The sequence below is a fragment of the Xyrauchen texanus genome, chromosome 44 (assembly GCF_025860055.1).
Source record: "Xyrauchen texanus isolate HMW12.3.18 chromosome 44, RBS_HiC_50CHRs, whole genome shotgun sequence".
NCBI classification, from domain to species: Eukaryota; Metazoa; Chordata; class Actinopteri; order Cypriniformes; family Catostomidae; genus Xyrauchen; species Xyrauchen texanus.
This window is the reverse complement of record NC_068319.1, coordinates 9,157,962-9,177,065: the sequence shown is the minus strand read 5'-3', so window position 1 is coordinate 9,177,065 and position 19,104 is coordinate 9,157,962. Positions and strand designations below refer to the sequence as shown.

General features: G+C 37.6%; 2 protein-coding genes and 1 long non-coding RNA gene across 5 annotated transcripts in view; all 3 read right to left on the bottom strand.

Moving 5' to 3' along the window:
• The window catches only part of LOC127636567 (mesenteric estrogen-dependent adipogenesis protein-like), a 5,691-nt gene extending 995 nt beyond the window's left edge, over positions 1 to 4,696 (bottom strand). Inside the window, exons 1-5 of one of the 2 annotated variants that reach the window (XM_052117185.1) lie at positions 4,594 to 4,696; positions 4,135 to 4,440; positions 3,904 to 4,040; positions 255 to 370; positions 1 to 100 (exon numbers count right to left, since the gene is read on the bottom strand). The exon at positions 1 to 100 is cut by the window's left edge and continues 71 nt beyond it. In XM_052117185.1, the coding sequence (XP_051973145.1) occupies positions 1 to 100; positions 255 to 370; positions 3,904 to 4,040; positions 4,135 to 4,334 (553 nt within the window). In that variant the 5' untranslated portion in view covers positions 4,335 to 4,440; positions 4,594 to 4,696. Of the gene's footprint in view, positions 101 to 254; positions 371 to 3,903; positions 4,041 to 4,134 lie in introns of both variants that reach the window. The other variant, XM_052117184.1, reaches the window with a different exon arrangement.
• Positions 4,697 to 9,842: 5,146 nt separating this feature from the next.
• On the bottom strand, positions 9,843 to 10,757 carry LOC127636577 (uncharacterized). The gene is made up of 3 exons (XR_007969622.1): positions 10,665 to 10,757; positions 10,441 to 10,496; positions 9,843 to 10,128 (listed from the first exon to the last, which is right to left on the bottom strand). It is a non-coding gene; the product is annotated as an uncharacterized LOC127636577 (long non-coding RNA).
• A 1,427-nt stretch (positions 10,758 to 12,184) lies between these two features.
• The window catches only part of nipblb (NIPBL cohesin loading factor b), a 34,965-nt gene continuing 28,045 nt past the window's right edge, over positions 12,185 to 19,104 (bottom strand). For both annotated transcript variants that reach the window (XM_052117149.1, XM_052117150.1), the window contains exons 38-47: positions 18,926 to 19,016; positions 18,658 to 18,831; positions 17,690 to 17,880; positions 17,494 to 17,601; positions 16,440 to 16,640; positions 16,089 to 16,235; positions 15,185 to 15,516; positions 14,008 to 14,182; positions 13,419 to 13,595; positions 12,185 to 13,050 (exon numbers count right to left, since the gene is read on the bottom strand). In XM_052117149.1, the coding sequence (XP_051973109.1) occupies positions 12,685 to 13,050; positions 13,419 to 13,595; positions 14,008 to 14,182; positions 15,185 to 15,516; positions 16,089 to 16,235; positions 16,440 to 16,640; positions 17,494 to 17,601; positions 17,690 to 17,880; positions 18,658 to 18,831; positions 18,926 to 19,016 (1,962 nt within the window). In that variant the 3' untranslated portion in view covers positions 12,185 to 12,684. The remainder of the gene's footprint in view (positions 13,051 to 13,418; positions 13,596 to 14,007; positions 14,183 to 15,184; positions 15,517 to 16,088; positions 16,236 to 16,439; positions 16,641 to 17,493; positions 17,602 to 17,689; positions 17,881 to 18,657; positions 18,832 to 18,925; positions 19,017 to 19,104) is intronic.

Genomic DNA, 19,104 nt, shown 5'->3' with positions numbered 1-19,104 from the left:
TGAAATGCATGTCTCTCCAGGATGGTTTCACCTTTTCTCCATCAACAAGTATTTGAAAGTTCTCACCAACCCATCCATGTAGTGCAGTGCTAAGATCAACCTTTAAATGGGGGAACAAATACAAAACAAAAAACAAAAGGTGTTGATGATTGAATTTAAACTAGTTATAAAAAAGGATGAAAATTTGCAGACAATTACATTTATCATTGAAAAAAAGAGCCCTCGATGCTGCAGTACACCACAGGTCAACTCACATCTACTGTATAACTCTCTCCAGCCACTGATGAAATGGTCATGTCTAAGCCTCTCTCAGTCTCCCATCTGATCATTGGATGATTGCCGTTGATCACCACCACATAGTACCCAAGAGCTATACAATAACAAATATGGTTCTTAAATATGCAACTGTGTCAAATTTGAATGATACCTTTGCTGTTGACATTATGACATATTGTGATAATGTATTTCCTGGTTGGACACCACTTAGTCATTTTTACCACCAAAAGCTTTTTGTTAAAAGGATATTTCACCCTAAATGAAAAATTCTCAACCTCATGCCATCTCAGATGTGTATAACTTTCTTCTGCAGACAAAGATTTTTATAAGAATATTTCAGCTCTGTAAGTCCATACAATGCTTGTGAAGGGTGACCAAAACTTTGAAGCTTCAAAAGCACATAAATGCAGTGAAAAAGTAATCCATATGACTTCAGTCGCTAAATCCATATCTACAGAAGCAATATGATAAACGTGGGTTAAGAAACAGATTCATATTTAAGTCTTTTTTTTTACTATAAATCTCCACATTCACTTCCACATTTTTCTTTTGTTTTTGGCGATTCACATTCTTTGTGCATATCGTCGCCTATTAGGCAGGGAAGAGAATTTATAATAAAAATATTGATCGTTTCTCACCCACACTTATCACTTCTGAAGACAAAGATTTAACCATTGAAGTCGTTTTGATGACTTTTATGTGATTTTTGGACCTTCTGGCCACCATTCACTTGCATAATTTGGACCTACAAAGCGGAGATATTCTTCTTAAAATCTTCTGCAGAAGAAAGATACTTATACACATCTGGAATTGCATGAGGGTGAGTAAATGATGAGAGAATTTTCATTTTTGGGTGAACTATCCCTATAATGTCACTGAGACCATACTGTATGAAGTCTTGTGTATCATAATGAAGGAATTCTGGGCTTGTATGTGATACCAAGTTACTGCTACTATGGTTATACACTGCATTCAGAAAGTATTTAGACCCCTTCATTTTTTTTGCACATTTTGTTATGTTGCAGCCTTATGCTAAAATGCCTTGAATAAAAATAAAAAATTCACATCAATCTACACTCCATACCCCATAATGACAAAGCAAATAACATTGCAAATTTTTGATAACATTGCAAATTTATTAAAAAGAAAAAACTGAAATATCGCATTGACATAAGTATTCAGACCCTGAACTCAGTACTTAATTGAAGCAGCTTTGGCAGCGATTACACTGAATGGACCTACAGAGTGGAGATAAAAACAGACCAATTAGGTGCAGACCATTAGTTCTAAACTTCCAAAAGTGTAGAAACATCTCAAAGATGATCCAGAGAAATGGGATGCACCTGAGCTTCATTTCAAGTGTCATGGCAAAGGGTCTGAATACTTATGTCAATGTGATATTTCAGTTTTTTCTTTTTAATAAACTTGCAAAGTTATCAAAAATCTGTTTTTTGCTTTGTTATTATGGGGTATGAGTGTAGATTGATGTGATTTGTGTTAAGTTTTTAACAAAAGGCTGCAACAAAACAAAATGTGAAAAAAAATGAAGGGGCCTGGATAATTTCTGAATGCACTGTATATGGGTCATTTACAGGTCCTTCTCAAAAAATTAGCATATTGTGATAAAGTTCATTATTTTCCATAATGTAATGATAAAAATTAAACTTTCATATATTTTAGATTCATTGCACACCAACTGAAATATTTCAGGTCTTTTATTGTTTTAATACTGATGATTTTGGCATACAGCTCATGAAAACCCAAAATTCCTATCTCAAAAAATTAGCATATCATGAAAAGGGTCTCTAAACGAGCTATTAACCTAATCATCTGAATCAACTAATTAACTCTAAACACCTGGAAAAGATTCCTGAGGCTTTTAAAAACTCCCAGCCTGTTTCAATACTCAAAACCGCAATCATGGGTAAGACTGCCGACCTGACTGCTGTCCAGAAGGCCATCATTGACACCCTCAAGCAAGAGGGTAAGACACAGAAAGAAATTTCTGAACAAATAGGCTGTTCCCAGAGTGCTGTATCAAGGCACCTCAGTGGGAAGTCTGTGGGAAGGAAAAAGTGTGGCAAAAAACGCTGTACAACGAGAAGAGGTGACCGGACCCTGAGGAAGATTGTGGAGAAGGACCGATTCCAGACCTTGGGGGACCTGCCGAAGCAGTGGACTGAGTCTGGAGTAGAAACATCCAGAGTCACCGTGCACAGGCGTGTGCAGGAAATGAGCTAAAGGTGCCGCATTCCCCAGGTCAAGCCACTTTTGAACCAGAAACAGCGGCAGAAGTGCCTGACCTGGGCTACAGAGAAGCAGCACTGGACTGTTGCTCAGTGGTCCAAAGTACTTTTTTCGGATGAAAGCAAATTTTGCATGTCATTCGGAAATCAAGGTGCCAGAGTCTGGAGGAAGACTGGGGAGAAGGAATGATGGTCTGGGGTGCCATGTCAGCTGCTGGTGTTGGTCCACTGTGTTTTATCAAGGGCAGGGTCAATGCAGCTAGCTATCAGGAGATTTTGGAGCACTTCATGCTTCCATCTGCTGAAAAGCTTTATGGAGATGAAGATTTCATTTTTCAGCACCGACCTGGCACCTGCTCACAGTGCCAAAACCACTGGTAAATGGTTTACTGACCATGGTATTACTGTGCTCAATTGGCCTGCCAACTCTCCTGACCTGAACCCCATAGAGAATCTGTGGGATATTGTGAAGAGAAAGTTGAGAGACGCAAGACCCAACACTCTGGATGAGCTTAAGGCCGCTATCGAAGCATCCTGGGCCTCCATAACACCTCAGCAGTGCCACAGGCTGATTGCCTCCATGCCACGCCGCATTGAAGCAGTCATTTCTGCAAAAGGATTCCCGACCAAGTATTGAGTGCATAACTGAACATAATTATTTGAAGGTTGACTTTTTTTGGTATTAAAAACACTTCTTTTATTGGTCGGATGAAATATGCTAATTTTTTGAGATAGGAATTTTGGGTTTTCATGAGCTGTATGCCAAAATCATCAGTATTAAAACAATAAAAGACCTGAAATATTTCAGTTGGTGTGCAATGAATCTAAAATATATAAAAGTTTAATTTTTATCATTACATTATGGAAAATAATGAACTTTATCACAATATGCTAATTTTTTGAGAAGGACCTGTATATGTTAAACAGTGATAGCAGTGCACTGCAGTGTGGTATGCTTAATCCAAATTTTTAAACAACATTTTACTTTTTCTTGTATAATTATGCATTTTTATTATTATTAATATTATTAGACTACATGGAATATTTGTTTTTAGCCCAAACATAAATAAATAATTGCAGGCTATTAAAGTAACTGCAAAAAAAGTGTATTTAAAATTATGATAGATGTTGTTTACCAGTCAAAGAACTGCAAAATTCACTCTCCCAAACACACATTTTAAACTAAAGTCTTGATGTAAAAAAACAAAAGGTTACTGATATGTTATTTTAACTCTCTGAATAAATTATGTCCAGTATACTTAATTTTATATCACGAGGAAACAAAATTCCGAGGAGGTGTTTAAAAGTGTATTTCCCCGGAAATTGAGCTAAGAAAAATAAACCCATAAGAGTTCAATTACAAAATGAAAGGCATTCCTACCTGGATCATTTATGTATTTGTTGTCTTTGAACTTTGTGGTTGTGTGAGTGCATGCGGACACCAGCACGTATATTCTTCTTGAGGTCAGTCGTCTCCTCAAGCATGTGTACTCTCCCAAATTACGTACTGTAACTTTCCTAAAAATGGACACGAAGCGTTACAAGGGCACGTTGTAACAAAAGATGCATGCTTATTTACACACATTAAAAAAAAACATCTAAATGGGTTTACCTTCCTGGTGAATTACAGAACACGACTTTTCCTTTGCTGGACTGAAATTCATCTATAAACACGCAAGAATTCTCTTGATCCCATTTCACGACTCTGCGACCCGCACAATGTTCAACGCTGAATCCTTGAGGTGGGGCGTTCAGAAACGTCTCAACCTCGATAACATCCATAACAAACTGCGAGCTGTTGTTTTGTGGCATGTTTTAATCCTTATCGTCCTTTTTTAACCTGTTGTGGAAAGATCCAAGCGTTCATCCAGCTCGCTAAAGGACCTCTGGTGTGATTGGAAGGCGTGGAGCGTTAAATCTGCATATCAAAGCCAATTTATCGGCGTCATAGTTCAACTAAATGGTTTCTTTGTATCACCAGTACTGTTAGGGAATGGGTTAACAGGCCTTGGTGTCCTCATTGAACAGTAAACAAAGCTTTAAATAAATGTATTTATTTCCTGTTAGTCACCTTAAACATTATGTCAGCTTAAAACGGTGGCCGTGAAGTGCAAAACAAACCAACAAATGATAAATCACAATAGAGACAGAGCGTATTTAGGCCACGCCCACACCGGGGGGTGGGGGGCAATCCTTGTAATTTATGACTTATAACAAAAATCAAAACAATTTCTAAAAGCTGCTGTGTGACAAGGTGTACAGCAAACAAGCTAAATAACCCAGAAATATTTTTTTATAAGCTGTCGACCCCAAAAAACGGTTTGTTTCAGGACATAAAAGTGGATCAATTGAGACAGAGCGCAACTAGTTCTCGAACTACTCTGAGAACTACGCCCACTGGAACGCGACATGATATTGTAAAAAAAAAAAAAAAAAACATTCATCATTTTAACCATGTCGATTGCTTATTTCACCACCCTATGTGAACCTGAGAGGAGATATATTGAGAAGTTAAATTGTATTGTCAGTATCCCACAATTTACCCACTCTTCCTGCTGATGCTTCACGTCTGTATCCACTTTTGTCTCCTTAAAGGCTGGCTTTTACGGTTCGGAAGCTTATAAACATTTATTTCTGGGTTTTTTAGCTTGTTTGCTGTACACCTTGTCACACAGCAGCTTTTAGGCATTTTTCTGTCTTTTGTTATATGTCATAAATGACAAGGAGGCAACCTCTCGCAATGCAAAGTCAATGGCGACGGTTGGATTGTTTCCCCCCAGTGGGCGTGGTCTTCAGATTATGATGCATTGCGCTCTGTCTCTATGGCAAATCCGAAAAACAACAGCAGCAAGAGAGAAAACACGTTGACAAGTCAGTAGAAACGTAAAGGGTAGGAACCATAGCTTCTCTGATCGACTGTGTACATGGAGCTCTTTCTTCAATATTGTTTCACTGCCCACTTGTGCGAAATCCATGCCAAAATCTCACTGTAAAATTGATTAATTTGGAGTGGTTTCACATGGAGCAAAAACAGCTTGTGGGAAAAAAGTTATTTTCATGTATGATATCAACCATAATACTACAGTGGTTTAATCCACGTCTTCTGAAGTGATCAGTTTAACTATAAATCTGAGATATTCTTCTAAAAATCTTAATTCGTGTTCAGCAGAAGAAATTAAGTCATGCACATCTGGGGTGGCATGAGGGTGAGTAAATGAGAGAATGTCACTGATCTATATATATAACTGGATAGCTCATAGAATTCTAAACTGCCAGCAGTAGGTGAAGCTACCGGAAGTGCTCTGGCGGCCATCTTACTATTCCCTACCGACAGAGGGCATCGCGGCATGTGCAGCGTTTAACCGCGAAACAACACTCAACTTAAGGATGCGGCTAAAGTGCCCACAGGTTGTAATTTATGACTATGTACATATTAAGCACACATTAGTCGTTATCCCCATGTAGAGTGTCCATAACGATCATAATCTTTAATAATCAACAGTAAAAATACAACACCAAAGTGTAAAGTATTAATACCCCTTTTTAAAGCAAAGTTATCCATCTGCAGATTGTTACAGGATGCAATGTTTCTCTGCCTTCATAGTTTAAATCTGTTGATGCTCATTGTTCATAATGTTGACAAATTATACATCTGCATAATTTGCCAACATTATTAACCATTTTTGACTAGATTATATAGTAAATGTGAACTAATTTAGGGGGGGGTGCATGCACATCAACAAATTTTAAAGTTAATAAAAACGACTAGCTTTGTGTTGATATTGTAACTAGACAGTACCTCTTAGAATAAATCCAGAACCAAATATAAAAATGTAGCATAGTATACACACACAAGTTCATAGTAGTATGTGTGTGTGTATATATATATATATATATATATATACACACACACACACACACACACATTAATTTACCTTTACTTAATGGAATTATCCATTTGCATTCATTTCTGGAACATGTACATACCAGCTTGTGAGCATTTAATTATTTCAACAATCCCTGATATTTTAAATCATAATCAGAAATAGGTTTATTGACATATGCACACTCAAGGAAATCATACATATTTATTTGTTCAATAACAAAAGCTTCCAAGTACATAAAAAAAATTGACTTAAAGAACAGGTGGAGCAACCAAATTAAGCACCAACTTAGTTGCAAACTAACTAGTAGTTATGAAGCCTTGAACTTTATACCCCAACTTAAGACCTTACGCACAGCTATTTACTCAACCTCTTGTCCTTCCAAACCTGTATGACTTTTTCTGTGGAACACAAAAGATGACATTTAAAAAAATGTTTTTGTCCATATAATGAAAGCCATCGGTGACCAAAACAAGCTATTTTGCTCACCATTTACTTTCATTATATGGAATACAAAATACATTTTTGGGGGTTCTGCAAAAGAGTCACATGGATTTGGAAGGACATGAGGTTGAGTATATGACAGAATTTACATATTTGGGTCAACTTTTCTATTAATATTAAATGTTATAACTATCTGAAACACAGTAATTTTATGAGACTTATACTGCATGTTGCAAAAGTATCTTCATTGCAAATAAAAACAGACAGTATAATATTTATTACTCTGTTAAAACAGCTCTTCAGTGAAGCCAGGCTGACTCCTCATACAGCTTTTCCTCCTGTTGCAAACCAATTCCAGTTTTATCTAGCATTCAGTGCGATGTTTATTGAAATCCAAACGGCAAATTTACCTTGTTTAACTTCAACAATATCCATGTGCTATGGAATTAATTTTGTGCCATAATTAAACAAACAAATGCAGCATTTTGCAAACAAACTCAATCTGCTTTGCAAAGGAAAAACCGACTCGCAAACAAACGCGATCTGCTTTGCAAAGGAAAACTCGACTCGCAAACAAACAGAAAGCAATGTGCAAATACAAAGGTCAATTTGAGTGAAAATGAGCAGAGGAGTAACATATGTATAGTGTTTTACAAATATAAATAAACGAGCCAAGATCATATTTTACAAATAAATACAAACCATCCTACAAATTGCTTGTAACCTTTAAACAAATACCAAACCTATTGCATACAAATGCATACCTGTCTGTTACGACTGTGCAGATGGCTTTTTATGAGATCCCTCGGCTCGATTTTCTCACAAATGCATCCAGGCAGATTTTCTCACAAATGCGTCCAGGCAGATTTTCTCACAAATGCAGCAGATCCTCTTCCAAAACAGTAGATGGCGCTATGCGATTAATTTAGAGTTAGTCTCCCGGTATGGAAGCATATGGGTAGCAATATTCAATTTGACATTTAATATGCAAAATGACAATCCAATATGTAAAATGGCAATGCATTCTGTATTTAAATTTACATTTTACATTACCATTCTAGCAACGTTTGGTGCAAAATGAAAATGAAATTACATAATTTACATTTGCCATTTCATACACTCGTTTTAATATGCATTATTGAAACGCTTTATAAGTTGCAAAATTAAAATGAAAATGTATTACAGAAATGATTAGATATGTGTAACATGTTCAAGCAAAAACTGTGGCAAAATGATCATTCAAATGTTATTTTTCTTAATTGCATTTACACTCACAGTCAAGACACTTGCGATTGCTTTTTCAATTAAATGTCCCGCAATGAATGTAGCAAAATTCAATGTGCACATTGAAAATGCATTCCGAGCCGATCACGCCCCTGCCCCGCCCCCTCCCGCCCTGTCAATCACTGCATCAAGACGGGGCTCGGCAACAGGTAAACATAACATGTTATGGCTATGTTACGTGTTTTGAGTTTACAGTCTATGGTTTTGAGGTGTTGGAAAAATGGCGGCGGCAGAGCTAATACGAGCGTTAAATTCACTAGCAGATGAAGTGCAGCGTGAACAGAGAAACGGTAGTATTTCCGAAGATTATTACGAGTATGTAGGTGATAGAACCAGTATGTTGTTGGAACGTCTGGGAGAATTTTCTGCCTTATGGCTTTGACCTCTTAAAGGTGGTGGAAGAACAATTGTATTCGGAGGGGAGTGGGGAGACCAGCAGCCGTGGAGATCCCTGGCGAGGCCATAGAGGGGTATCTTATGTATGGGTTAAAAGTTAAAAGCTGCTGGTCTCCCCACTCCCTAGGCCTCTCGAATACAATTGTTCTTCCACCACCTTTAAGAGGTCAAAGCCATAAGGCAGAAAATTCTCCCAGACGTTCCAACAACATACTGGTTCTATCACCTACATACTCGTAATAATCTTCGGAAATACTACCGTTTCTCTGTTCACGCTGCACTTCATCTGCTAGTGAATTTAACGCTCGTATTAGCTCTGCCGCCGCCATTTTTCCAACACCTCAAAACCATAGACTGTAAACTCAAAACATGTAACATAGCCATAACATGTTATGTTTACCTGTTGCCGAGCCCCGTCTTGATGCAGTGATTGACAGGGCGGGAGGGGGCGGGGCAGGGGCGTGATCGGCTCGGAATGTATTTTCAATGTGCACATTGAATTTTGCTACATTCATTGCGGGACATTTAATGAAAAAGCAATCGCAAGTGTCTCGACTGTGAGTGTAAATGCAATTAAGAAAAATAACATTTGAATGATCATTTTGCCACAGTTTTTGCTTGAACATGTTACACATATCTAATCATTTCTGTAATACATTTTAATTTTGCAACTTATAAAGCGTTTCAATAATGCATATTAAAACGAGTGTATGAAATGGCAAATGTAAATTATGTAATTTCATTTTCATTTTGCACCAAACGTTGCTAGAATGGTAATGTAAAATGTAAATTTAAATACAGAATGCATTGCCATTTTACATATTGGATTGTCATTTTGCATATTAAATGTCAAATTGAATATTGCTACCCATATGCTTCCATACCGGGAGACTAACTCTAAATTAATCGCATAGCGCCATCTACTGTTTTAGAAGAGGATCTGCTGCATTTGCGAGAAAATCGAGCCGAGGGATCTCATAAAAAGCCATCTGCACAGTCGTAACAGACAGGTATGCATTTGTATGCAATAGGTTTGGTATTTGTTTAAAGGTTACAAGCAATTTGTAGGATGGTTTGTATTTATTTGTAAAATATGATCTTGGCTCGTTTATTTATATTTGTAAAACACTATACATATTTGTTACTCCTCTGCTCATTTTCACTCAAATTGACCTTTGTATTTGCACATTGCTTTCTGTTTGTTTGCGAGTCGAGTTTTCCTTTGCAAAGCAGATTGAGTTTGTTTGCAAAATGCTGCAAATGTTTGTTTAATTATGGCACAAAATTAACTCCATAATGTGCACCTTTTCAGGGCTGGACTGGAAAGAGAAATCGGCCCGGGATTTGACATAACTGTCAAAAAGTTGTTGGGGGGGTAGTGTTCGCTAACGCGGCGGCTCGTTTTAGATTATCGCGGCCGACACAGCGACCCGCTCGGTTCTCCCGATGGCCAGTCCACCCTGATCGGCCCCAAAGTTTGTCAGTCCACCGGAAAAATGTCCGGTAGTCCAGATTACCAGTCCTGCCCTGCTCCTCGTCTATTCCAATTGATCACTTTATAAATGATGCCCGTGAGCTGGACCGTATTCAGGCCTGCACTGCAAAAAGTACAAATCACACACAGAGAATTAACGAAAGCCCACATTATATTTATCATATGTAACCGGTGTTGATCTGCAATTAGATATTCAACTTGACCAAAAAAGCTGACTTAGGAAAATAACCACAATGAATAACAGTATAACTCACTAAGTTAACGTTAGCTGCATAGCTAATATTCATTTATCCTAAGAAAATAACCACAATGCACGTTCAACGTAAACAAAAGCTACAAAACATAATTATGTATTCAGAATAAAAACTTTAAAGCCTGCAAAAAATATGTTTGAAAATGTCTACCGATATCTTACCTCAGTTTCTTAAACTTGTTTCTATTGAAACACGTGCGCCGCTGAACGTAATGCTGCTGCAATAAAGAGTAACATAACACGCTCACACTTAAAATAAGCAGGGGGGGGAAATTAAAGTCAAATTAAATAATGAATTACATATTTAGGAAGATTGCATTGTGATACAGTGTATGCAGACATAAGAAATGTGTTTTAATGTGACTGGATGGGTACAAATTACTCACCAAAACAGACGATTTCCCATTGAGACACATAGGAGTACAGAATGTTAGGGAATACCAAGATGGCGGCGCAGTAGCTTCACTGTTGTGACGTCATGAGCTATCCAGTTATATATCGTCACCTTCCTAAAATAATTGCCTAAGTCATTTTTTCACTTTTCTCAGAAAACACAAAACACTGAACCAATAATTGAATATATGATATTTATTGATAATGTCACTCAAAAAGGTTATGGCATAAGATGACTATTGACATACTAATAACAATGCATGTCAATTATGTAACGTAACGGGAATAAATGACTTTTTGAACATGCCTTTGTTACTTAGGCAATTTTAAATTGACAACTCTGTCAACAATAAAACACTAACAAACAAACTAAACATCATTCTGAGGAGGCATGAGTAGCTTTTCCATCTTCTTGATGCACCTGCCATCTTAAAAAACTTGTAAAATTGTCTCATTGCCTTTTGACTTAGGCAAAATAAAACGGCCTAAGTCACACACTTGACATAGGCCATTATACTATAGGGGTAGAATTGCATGATCTGTTCAACTGAGGATGTGGGCGATTTTACCAAAGGTGGCCAGCATCATGAGGAGATGACTTATGCAAAAAATCATTTTTGTCAAAAAATGACTTAGGCAATTATTTTAGGAAGGTGACGATATATAGATCAGTGGAGAATGTACATTTTTAGTTGAATTATTACTTTACATCATTTGTAGCAACACTCAACACATTTTTTTTAATCTTCAGATTGCCGTCCTTTTCCTCCTTTCTATTCCACACAAAAAAGGGACAATTTTAGTTCCATCTAAACTATTAAGTCTTGGGTTTACATTTATATTCATTTAAATTTAACCCAAACCCTTTAAGCCACTTTACTAGACCAATGCACCCCGTTTATCCCAGCAAAGGCTTCCACTTTGGACAACCTCTGTTTCTTTTTTCCGATGAATAATTGCTGAATCACTACGCACTAGTTATATGCAGCTATTTGTCATTTATCTTTAATTCATGATCAGTGCTCAGATCAAAATATAATCCTACCATCCCAATAGCAGTTTGAAGAAAGTTGTACGAGTACTTGGACCTTGGTCCACCTTAAACTATTTACAATTTCTTTATTCAAGCTTATACAGAAAAAGTGTTCAGCACTAATTTAATATGTGATCTTACCTTGCAAGTTAAATAAAAGTTCCTTCATTACATGCCACACACCAAAATATTTTCAAAAATAATTTGCAGATGTAAAAAAATCAAAGTCAAATGCAAACAAGTAACAGAGATGTAAAAAAATTTATTGCAGTATTTGCTCTTCCACACATGCTTGTCCCGCTGTGGGGTTTAGAGACCCAAATCCTGACCCAATACATCAAAATCTACATTTACAAAACAAAACCTCCCTTCCATGTAGGCAACAGATACTGCATGCTCTGTTTTCGACTGAATAAATTATGTCCAGGAGACTCCATTTTACAGCATGAGAAAACAAATTGAGTAAAACAAAGCAGAGGAGATGTTTAAAAGTTTATTTCCCTGGAAACTGAGCTAAGCTAAAGAAATCCATCCGGTCTAGGTTAAATTCCAAGGTCACTTTATTAAGAACATCAACAGACTAATTTCCAACATTCACTTTAGGTTTATTCCTTTAAACAGATTTTTTTATTTTTTTTTGCCAGCGATATAAACATTTTTCATTTCTGTTTTTTTGTTAAACTATGATACAGTGGGGGAAAAAATTCCAACAACCAAGTTGCTGCACAACAGCGAAGGAGCTCCCAAATCTTTCTTTTCTGTTTAACTTAAAAGATGTACAGGATTCACATCTACAATTCCAAAAGAGACCAGACGTTTAAAATCTTCTTTCCTCAATTTGACCAGTTCCACATTGGGATCTTAAAATTGGGGAGTCTGTAGAACTCTATTCTCTCCAACTAAGATTTACAAAACGTTGAATCCTGATGAAGTTTGGCTGTTTGTCGGGCATAACAGTTCGAGAGTTATTACAAGTTTAATTAGCTGGAAGTTCCTTCCTTGGCTGCATACAGAGAACGTAAAGTCTGCACTACTTTGTTGGTCAGTTTGTGTGCACTTGTCATGGCAATTTTCTTGTAAATAATGTCAGACTCCTTTATATTGTCCACCCAAGGCACCAGTTTACGTCCGTCTCGTTTCTTGGCCTCCGCCCAGGTGCCCGAGTAGGAGCCGGCCATCCAGCGAATGCTGTAGCCTGTGCTTGTCTTCTGAATAACACGCGCTATCTGCGGCCGATCTTTGTACTTGGGACAGCAGATAGCGATTACGTCCTTAGCTTCTACCTTTTCGTTCATGCGACCGGATGCCTCTGCAGAATCTCCACCTTTTCTGGATCGCCGTGATGACTGAAAGAGAGTTAAAAAAATTGTGAGAGATATAAGGGATATAATGCCACACTTACATCATGTTGGAATTCCCGTAAATTACAAGATGACAGCTGATCCTACTCTTCAGATGTTTACATTTGCAGAAATGTTCATAACATCAACAAACAAATAAACAAACCTCGCACACCTGTGTGTTCGCTGGCAGGTGCACAATGGGAAAACAAATCAACACATCTGACGATGGTCTTTGATGGAAACAATTAGTTGTTTTTACATTTTTAACTATTTTAGAAGCTTTCAAATACTTCAGAGTTTCCAACGTTTGTTTATGGTAACAATCATATGTATAACACCATGTTTCTTTGAACACAGAGGAGTGTTCTTACCCCATGGGCCTTTTCATCCACATCACTGTCATCATCGTACGAGTCAGCAGCATTATTCTTGGTGATGGAGCCTCCTAGTAGAGCAGTGATGGCTTTATTTCTAGCATTGGTGTTGGCTGAAGCTTCCCCCTCTTCATCCTCCTCGTCTGGGTCCAAGTGCTCCATGAGTACCTTAAACTTTGGAGTCAGAGAAACCAGAGTCAGAACATTTGAGCCAGTGGAAAAGACACTCAAGTGCCAAATGCAAAAAAAATTGGCTTGCAAGTACAATGTGGCAAGTGAATTACTGGACAGTGGTATTGCTAAATATTTCATTAAATGAAATGGTCAAATGACAAAGTAAGAACAATAGTGGAACCCCCACTGTTTTTAATCTGACATGACTGAAATGTGACAGGCAGAGAGCATTTCTGATTTAAAAAAGTGTGGGTCCAACCCCTAAATGTTTTTTAACCTGGGAAAATCAGTATATTTCTTAATTCAATCATCATCAGCAAGAAGCACATTTTGGACCCGGTCCTCAAATGTTCAACAACGTTTTAAATGGGGGAAATTAAAAAAAATGTATGAAGAAAATGTGAATGCTTACATCTAAATACTGTCTGACGATCCTCCTCTTGACATCATAAGTAATATCTGCATTGGACTGGTTGTTCGTCAGGTAGTCCAGTGTCTGGCATGGGTTGAAATGCACATTGGCCTTCCTGTTTACAGCCTTGTCATAAACTTTTGCAGATTCTGTAGGCGAGTACTTCAGAATTTTACTGTAGAAAGAGAGACAGATGCAAGAATTCAATATAAAGCCTGTGTACATTGACATGCAACTATGTGATCTGCTTGAAGTGATAGTTCATCCAAAAAAAATATGTCACCATTTACTCACACTTAAATAAAAATACACACTAGTTTAAAATAAAAACCCACAATGAAGTATAAAGCTGATCAACAGCTGGTGGAGATTGATAAGAAATACAATCAAACTACTCTTGAGAGTCATGTAAGTGGATTTGAACAACTGATGACTGTTGTCATGCATGATGATTAAGTATTTGAATTGTAAGGAGTTTAAAGTGATAGTTCACCCAAAAATTTTAATTCTCTCATTTACTCACACTCATACGTACCAGATGTGTATGACTTTCTTTCTTCTGCAGAACACACAGATTTTTAAAAGAATAGCTCACCTCTGTAGGTCCAAACAATGCAAGTGAATGGTGACCAGAACTTTTAAGATAAAAATGTGTGTGGCACATAAAGGCAGTAAAAAAATTAAATCCATGTCTTGAGAAGCGATATGATAGATGTGGGTGAGAAACATATAAAAGTACTTTTTTCCCAGACACTTTCACATGCACATTCTTCTTTTGTTTCTGCCCATTCGCATTCTTCATGCATATCGCCACCTACTGTGCAGGGAGGAGAATTTGTAGTTAAAAAGGACATAAAAATGTATCTGTTGCTCACCCACATCTATCATCTCACTTCTGAAGTCATGGATTTAACCTCTAGAATCTTATCGATTATTATATGCTGCCTTTATGTGCCTTTTTAAGCTTAAAATTTTAGGTACACATTCACCTCCACTGAATGGACCTACAGAGTGGAGATCAAAAAATACAAATAAAAAAATCTTTGTGTTCAGCAGAAGAAAGAAAGTCACATATCTGAATGGCATACAGGTGAATAAATGATGAAAGAATTTTCATTTTTGGGTGAACTTTTTTTTTAAGGACCAGAATGCATTTGGATAAGTGGTTAAAGCTCACCTATCAGAAAAGCCATAGAGGTTCTTAAGGTGCTGCTTGAGCATCAGGAGCAGCAGGATGCCCTGAGAGGCATTAGAAAAGTCCAGCAAAGGTTCAGGGTTGTCAGGGAGACGCTGCATCACCTTGTCCACATCCTCCAAGTCCAGGTCTGAATCAGAGTCTGAGTCCACAACAGCAGCTCGCTTGGATTTCTTGGGCCGCCGTATGACATCATCAAAACTATCACTATCACTGCTGCTTTCCCTGCTACTGTCTTCATCATCTTCCTCAGAGCCATATTTTTTTGCTCTCTTTTTCTTCTTTTCCCATTGTCTCGGCTCTTTTAACAAAGACTACAATGCAAGGAAAATCTGTTAGAAAACTGGACATTAGGTTTGAGAAGGTATACGTGCAGAGCGGGGTCCAAAATGATCACTAACCAAAATGAACACTTGTGCCAAATGCATAAAAATGTCTACTAAATAAAACATCTGTTATGATTTGTCCAACGACCTTTTATAGTTTCATAGAGGATGCTGTTATTCTCCTGAACTCCATGTTCCAAATAGGCTATTTGGAAAATTCCACTCATTAAACCCACAAAACATATATATGAGTAATATCCCGATGAGTCTTCACATTTTATTTGTGTGACAAGTGCGGTTTACAGAGATGCCCGACTCATCTTGTATATGATATGCAAGGAAAAAACAGCTAAATAAAACTAAATACAGTTTCAGTTAAAAATAAATTTTAGCAGCAACAGTTTTAAATTCCCCCTCCATTAGCAGGTGCTGGAAAAAGTGTCTTTTAGAACCTGTGTTAGTGTAAAGAGGGAACTTGAAAAAGAAAGCAAGTAGTAAAGGTTAAGAGAGGAAGGAGAACTGAAGTGAGATGATATAAGCCGATTCAGCAGGCGTCACACCTCTTTAAAGGACTGCAGCAGGTTGCTGCCGGACACTGACAGCGTGATGTCTACATGATGCATAATGAACAGCGGCTCCTCCTGACTCTGAAAGGGGAAGCAGGCGAGATTGTCTGCGACGTACAAGAGCATGTTCACATCCGATTTCTGCAATGGAACAAAATAAATCAGGATTGTTAGGGATCTCCAAAACACACACTACTTGACAGAATAAATATAAAATGTAAAGGCATGAACTGATGCCATTATAAACAGGATAGTTTAAATGTGTGTTTCTTAGCATATTTAACAACAACCCTCAACCATGGTGAGATGACACAGTCTCGAGTGGCTTGTAAAAAAATGACTAACCGCACTGTCGTCAAACAAGTTGAGCAGCGAGATGAGGAAAGCCCTGCGATGTTGCCTGTTTCCACGGACCATGGTGTAGAGGTGCGAACAAAGAGCTGCGGTGGACTCATCCTGCCGGAACCCCCTGATAACAGATTCCTGGGAACCCATGATGGCCTGCTGCACCTGATAGGACATCTTCATCCCTGCCACAGCTTTCATCTGTTTGAATTCATCACACAAATACCTATTTTACTCATCACATTAATTGCATATTCATTATTAGTTTTGTTGGGAATCGAGAATTTGGTCTTAATTAAAGCCGGTTACATACAAAAATAAAATACAGAATAAATAATATGCAATCCAATTAGAACCAGATTTATCACCCAAAAATGAAGATTATCTCATCATTTACTCATCCTCATTCCATCCCAGATGTGTATGACTTTTTTTTCTTTAGCTGAACACAAACAAAGATTTTTTAGAAGAATATCTCAGCTCTGTTGGTCCTTTCAATTCAAATATATAGTGGCCAGAAATGTGAAGGTCCAGAAAACAGATAAAATCAGCATAAAAGTAATCCATAAAACTCCAGTGGTTAAATCACAATCTTCAAAACCTATATAATAGGTGTGGGTAAGAAACAGATCAATATTCAAGTCCTTTTTCTATAAATCTCCACACTTTCAGATATGAAAGTGGAACTAAACAGGCGCCACATGTGACTTTCAGATGTGAAAGTTAAAGTGGACATTTATAGTAAAAAAGGACCTAAATATTCACCTGTTTCTCCTCCACACACATCATACTGCTTACACTAGAGTCATACAGATTACTTTTATGCTGCTTTTAGGCCCTTCAGATTTCTGGCCACCATTCACTTGCATTGAAAGGACCAAAAAAAGCTGAGATATTGTTCAAAAATCTTAATTTGTGCTCAACAGAAGTCATAAACATCTGGGATGGCATGAGGATGAGTAAATGATGTGAGAATGTTCATTTTTGGGTGAACTATCACTTTAAATTCCTTACACTTTCAGTGCCTAATCATTATGTGCTCAAATCCACTTACATGAATGAATCCAGTGTATTTCTTATCAATCTCCACCAGCTGTTGATCAGATTTATTCCTCATTGTGGGTTCAGAGTCGGTTCCCATGGCGATAAGATATGGAACGCACTGATGGAGAACAAGGAAACGAAACTTAAAAACATTTTCAGACTGGGATTGACAAAATTTTCTGAAGGTTTGAGCAGGGGGTACGCACCTGCACAGGATGAATGAGGCCTTGGTTAAGAGTTAGGGCGATTACATTTAGGGCAAATTGCCGTACACTGGACTGCGTGTGGAAAAAGGACTCTAACACCTGCTTGACGTAGAGCTGCATGATAGAACTACTCATGCCAGAAGAGATATCACCCATCTCCTTCAGGTCCTCCTGCTTGGCCAACTTCTTCCCTGCAGAAATCATAGAAATAGAATAAGGAGTTAAGAAAGGCAAATCCGCATGAAACAGAAGTACCCGAAAAGAGACAGGGCTTAGCGGACCAGATGTGGCATCTAATTGGTGAGATAGGACTGGTCTAAAGAAAAAAGAATAAATTCCCGCAAAAAAGATACATAAAACTAGGATGTCAATTTAACGTGTTAATTCAGTGCATTAATTTTATATATAAAATAACATGTTCAAAATGCAATTCATTGTGTCCCTGGACCATAATGTAAAATATTTCTACCACCGAAGAAATTCAAGCTTGAAGTACCATCAGTTTTATTTATATATATATATATATATATATATATATATGACAAATTGCGATTAATCAGCACATCATGTAATTTGTGACTGAAAATTTTAATCAATTGACAACCCTACATTAAACATCTGTGGTGCTATCAAATCATTCCTGTTTGTTTAAACAGCCCGAAAACACAACATTGGCTTGCCCAATGGTGTAAGCTTGAGGTGTGATTATCTGTTTGTGCACGCAATGGAAGAAAGGGGAAGTTCCCGTTTGAAAACGGTGATCATTTTTTCAATTAATTTTGGTGGTTAAGAAATTACAAACTTCTGCTTTAATGAGATTTCAATGCAACTTTCAGAGTCTTCAAGCGCCCCTAGATGAAGACAATCTTTTATTTCATAGGAAACAGTTTATTAGCCTGCACTATTTACTACCCAATGACAGAGACATGACAAGCAGGTGAGTTTTGGTGAAACTGATAGACACTCACATTCCCTATCAGCTTCCTGCATGCGTGAGTCCTCCTCCTGCAGGTAGGTCTGCAGATTCTTTAGCACCTGGATCTTCAGGTTCACAGTTGTCTTACTGTCTTCCAGGAGGCCATTGTAGAGGTTTTTCACATCTGAATTAAACATCAGTTCTGGGTGCTGGATGAACAGGAACCCTGGAGCACCAATAGATTACAGATTTGTTCAGTTTGAGTGAAGCCAAAGGTGATGACTAACAGTTCAGTGACACAGAGAGCAGCAGATATTTACCTAAACCAATAATGGCTTTGGTCTGCACTTCCTCATCCTCATTCTTAGTGAAATACAGCAGCAGCTCCAGCACTTTGTCCTTTATGATCACCTGAGGTAGAAACAACATAACATACAGGTAGATATAAAGGCTTGATCCTGGTAAAACAATACAACAGAGTCCCATTAATCTATTATAA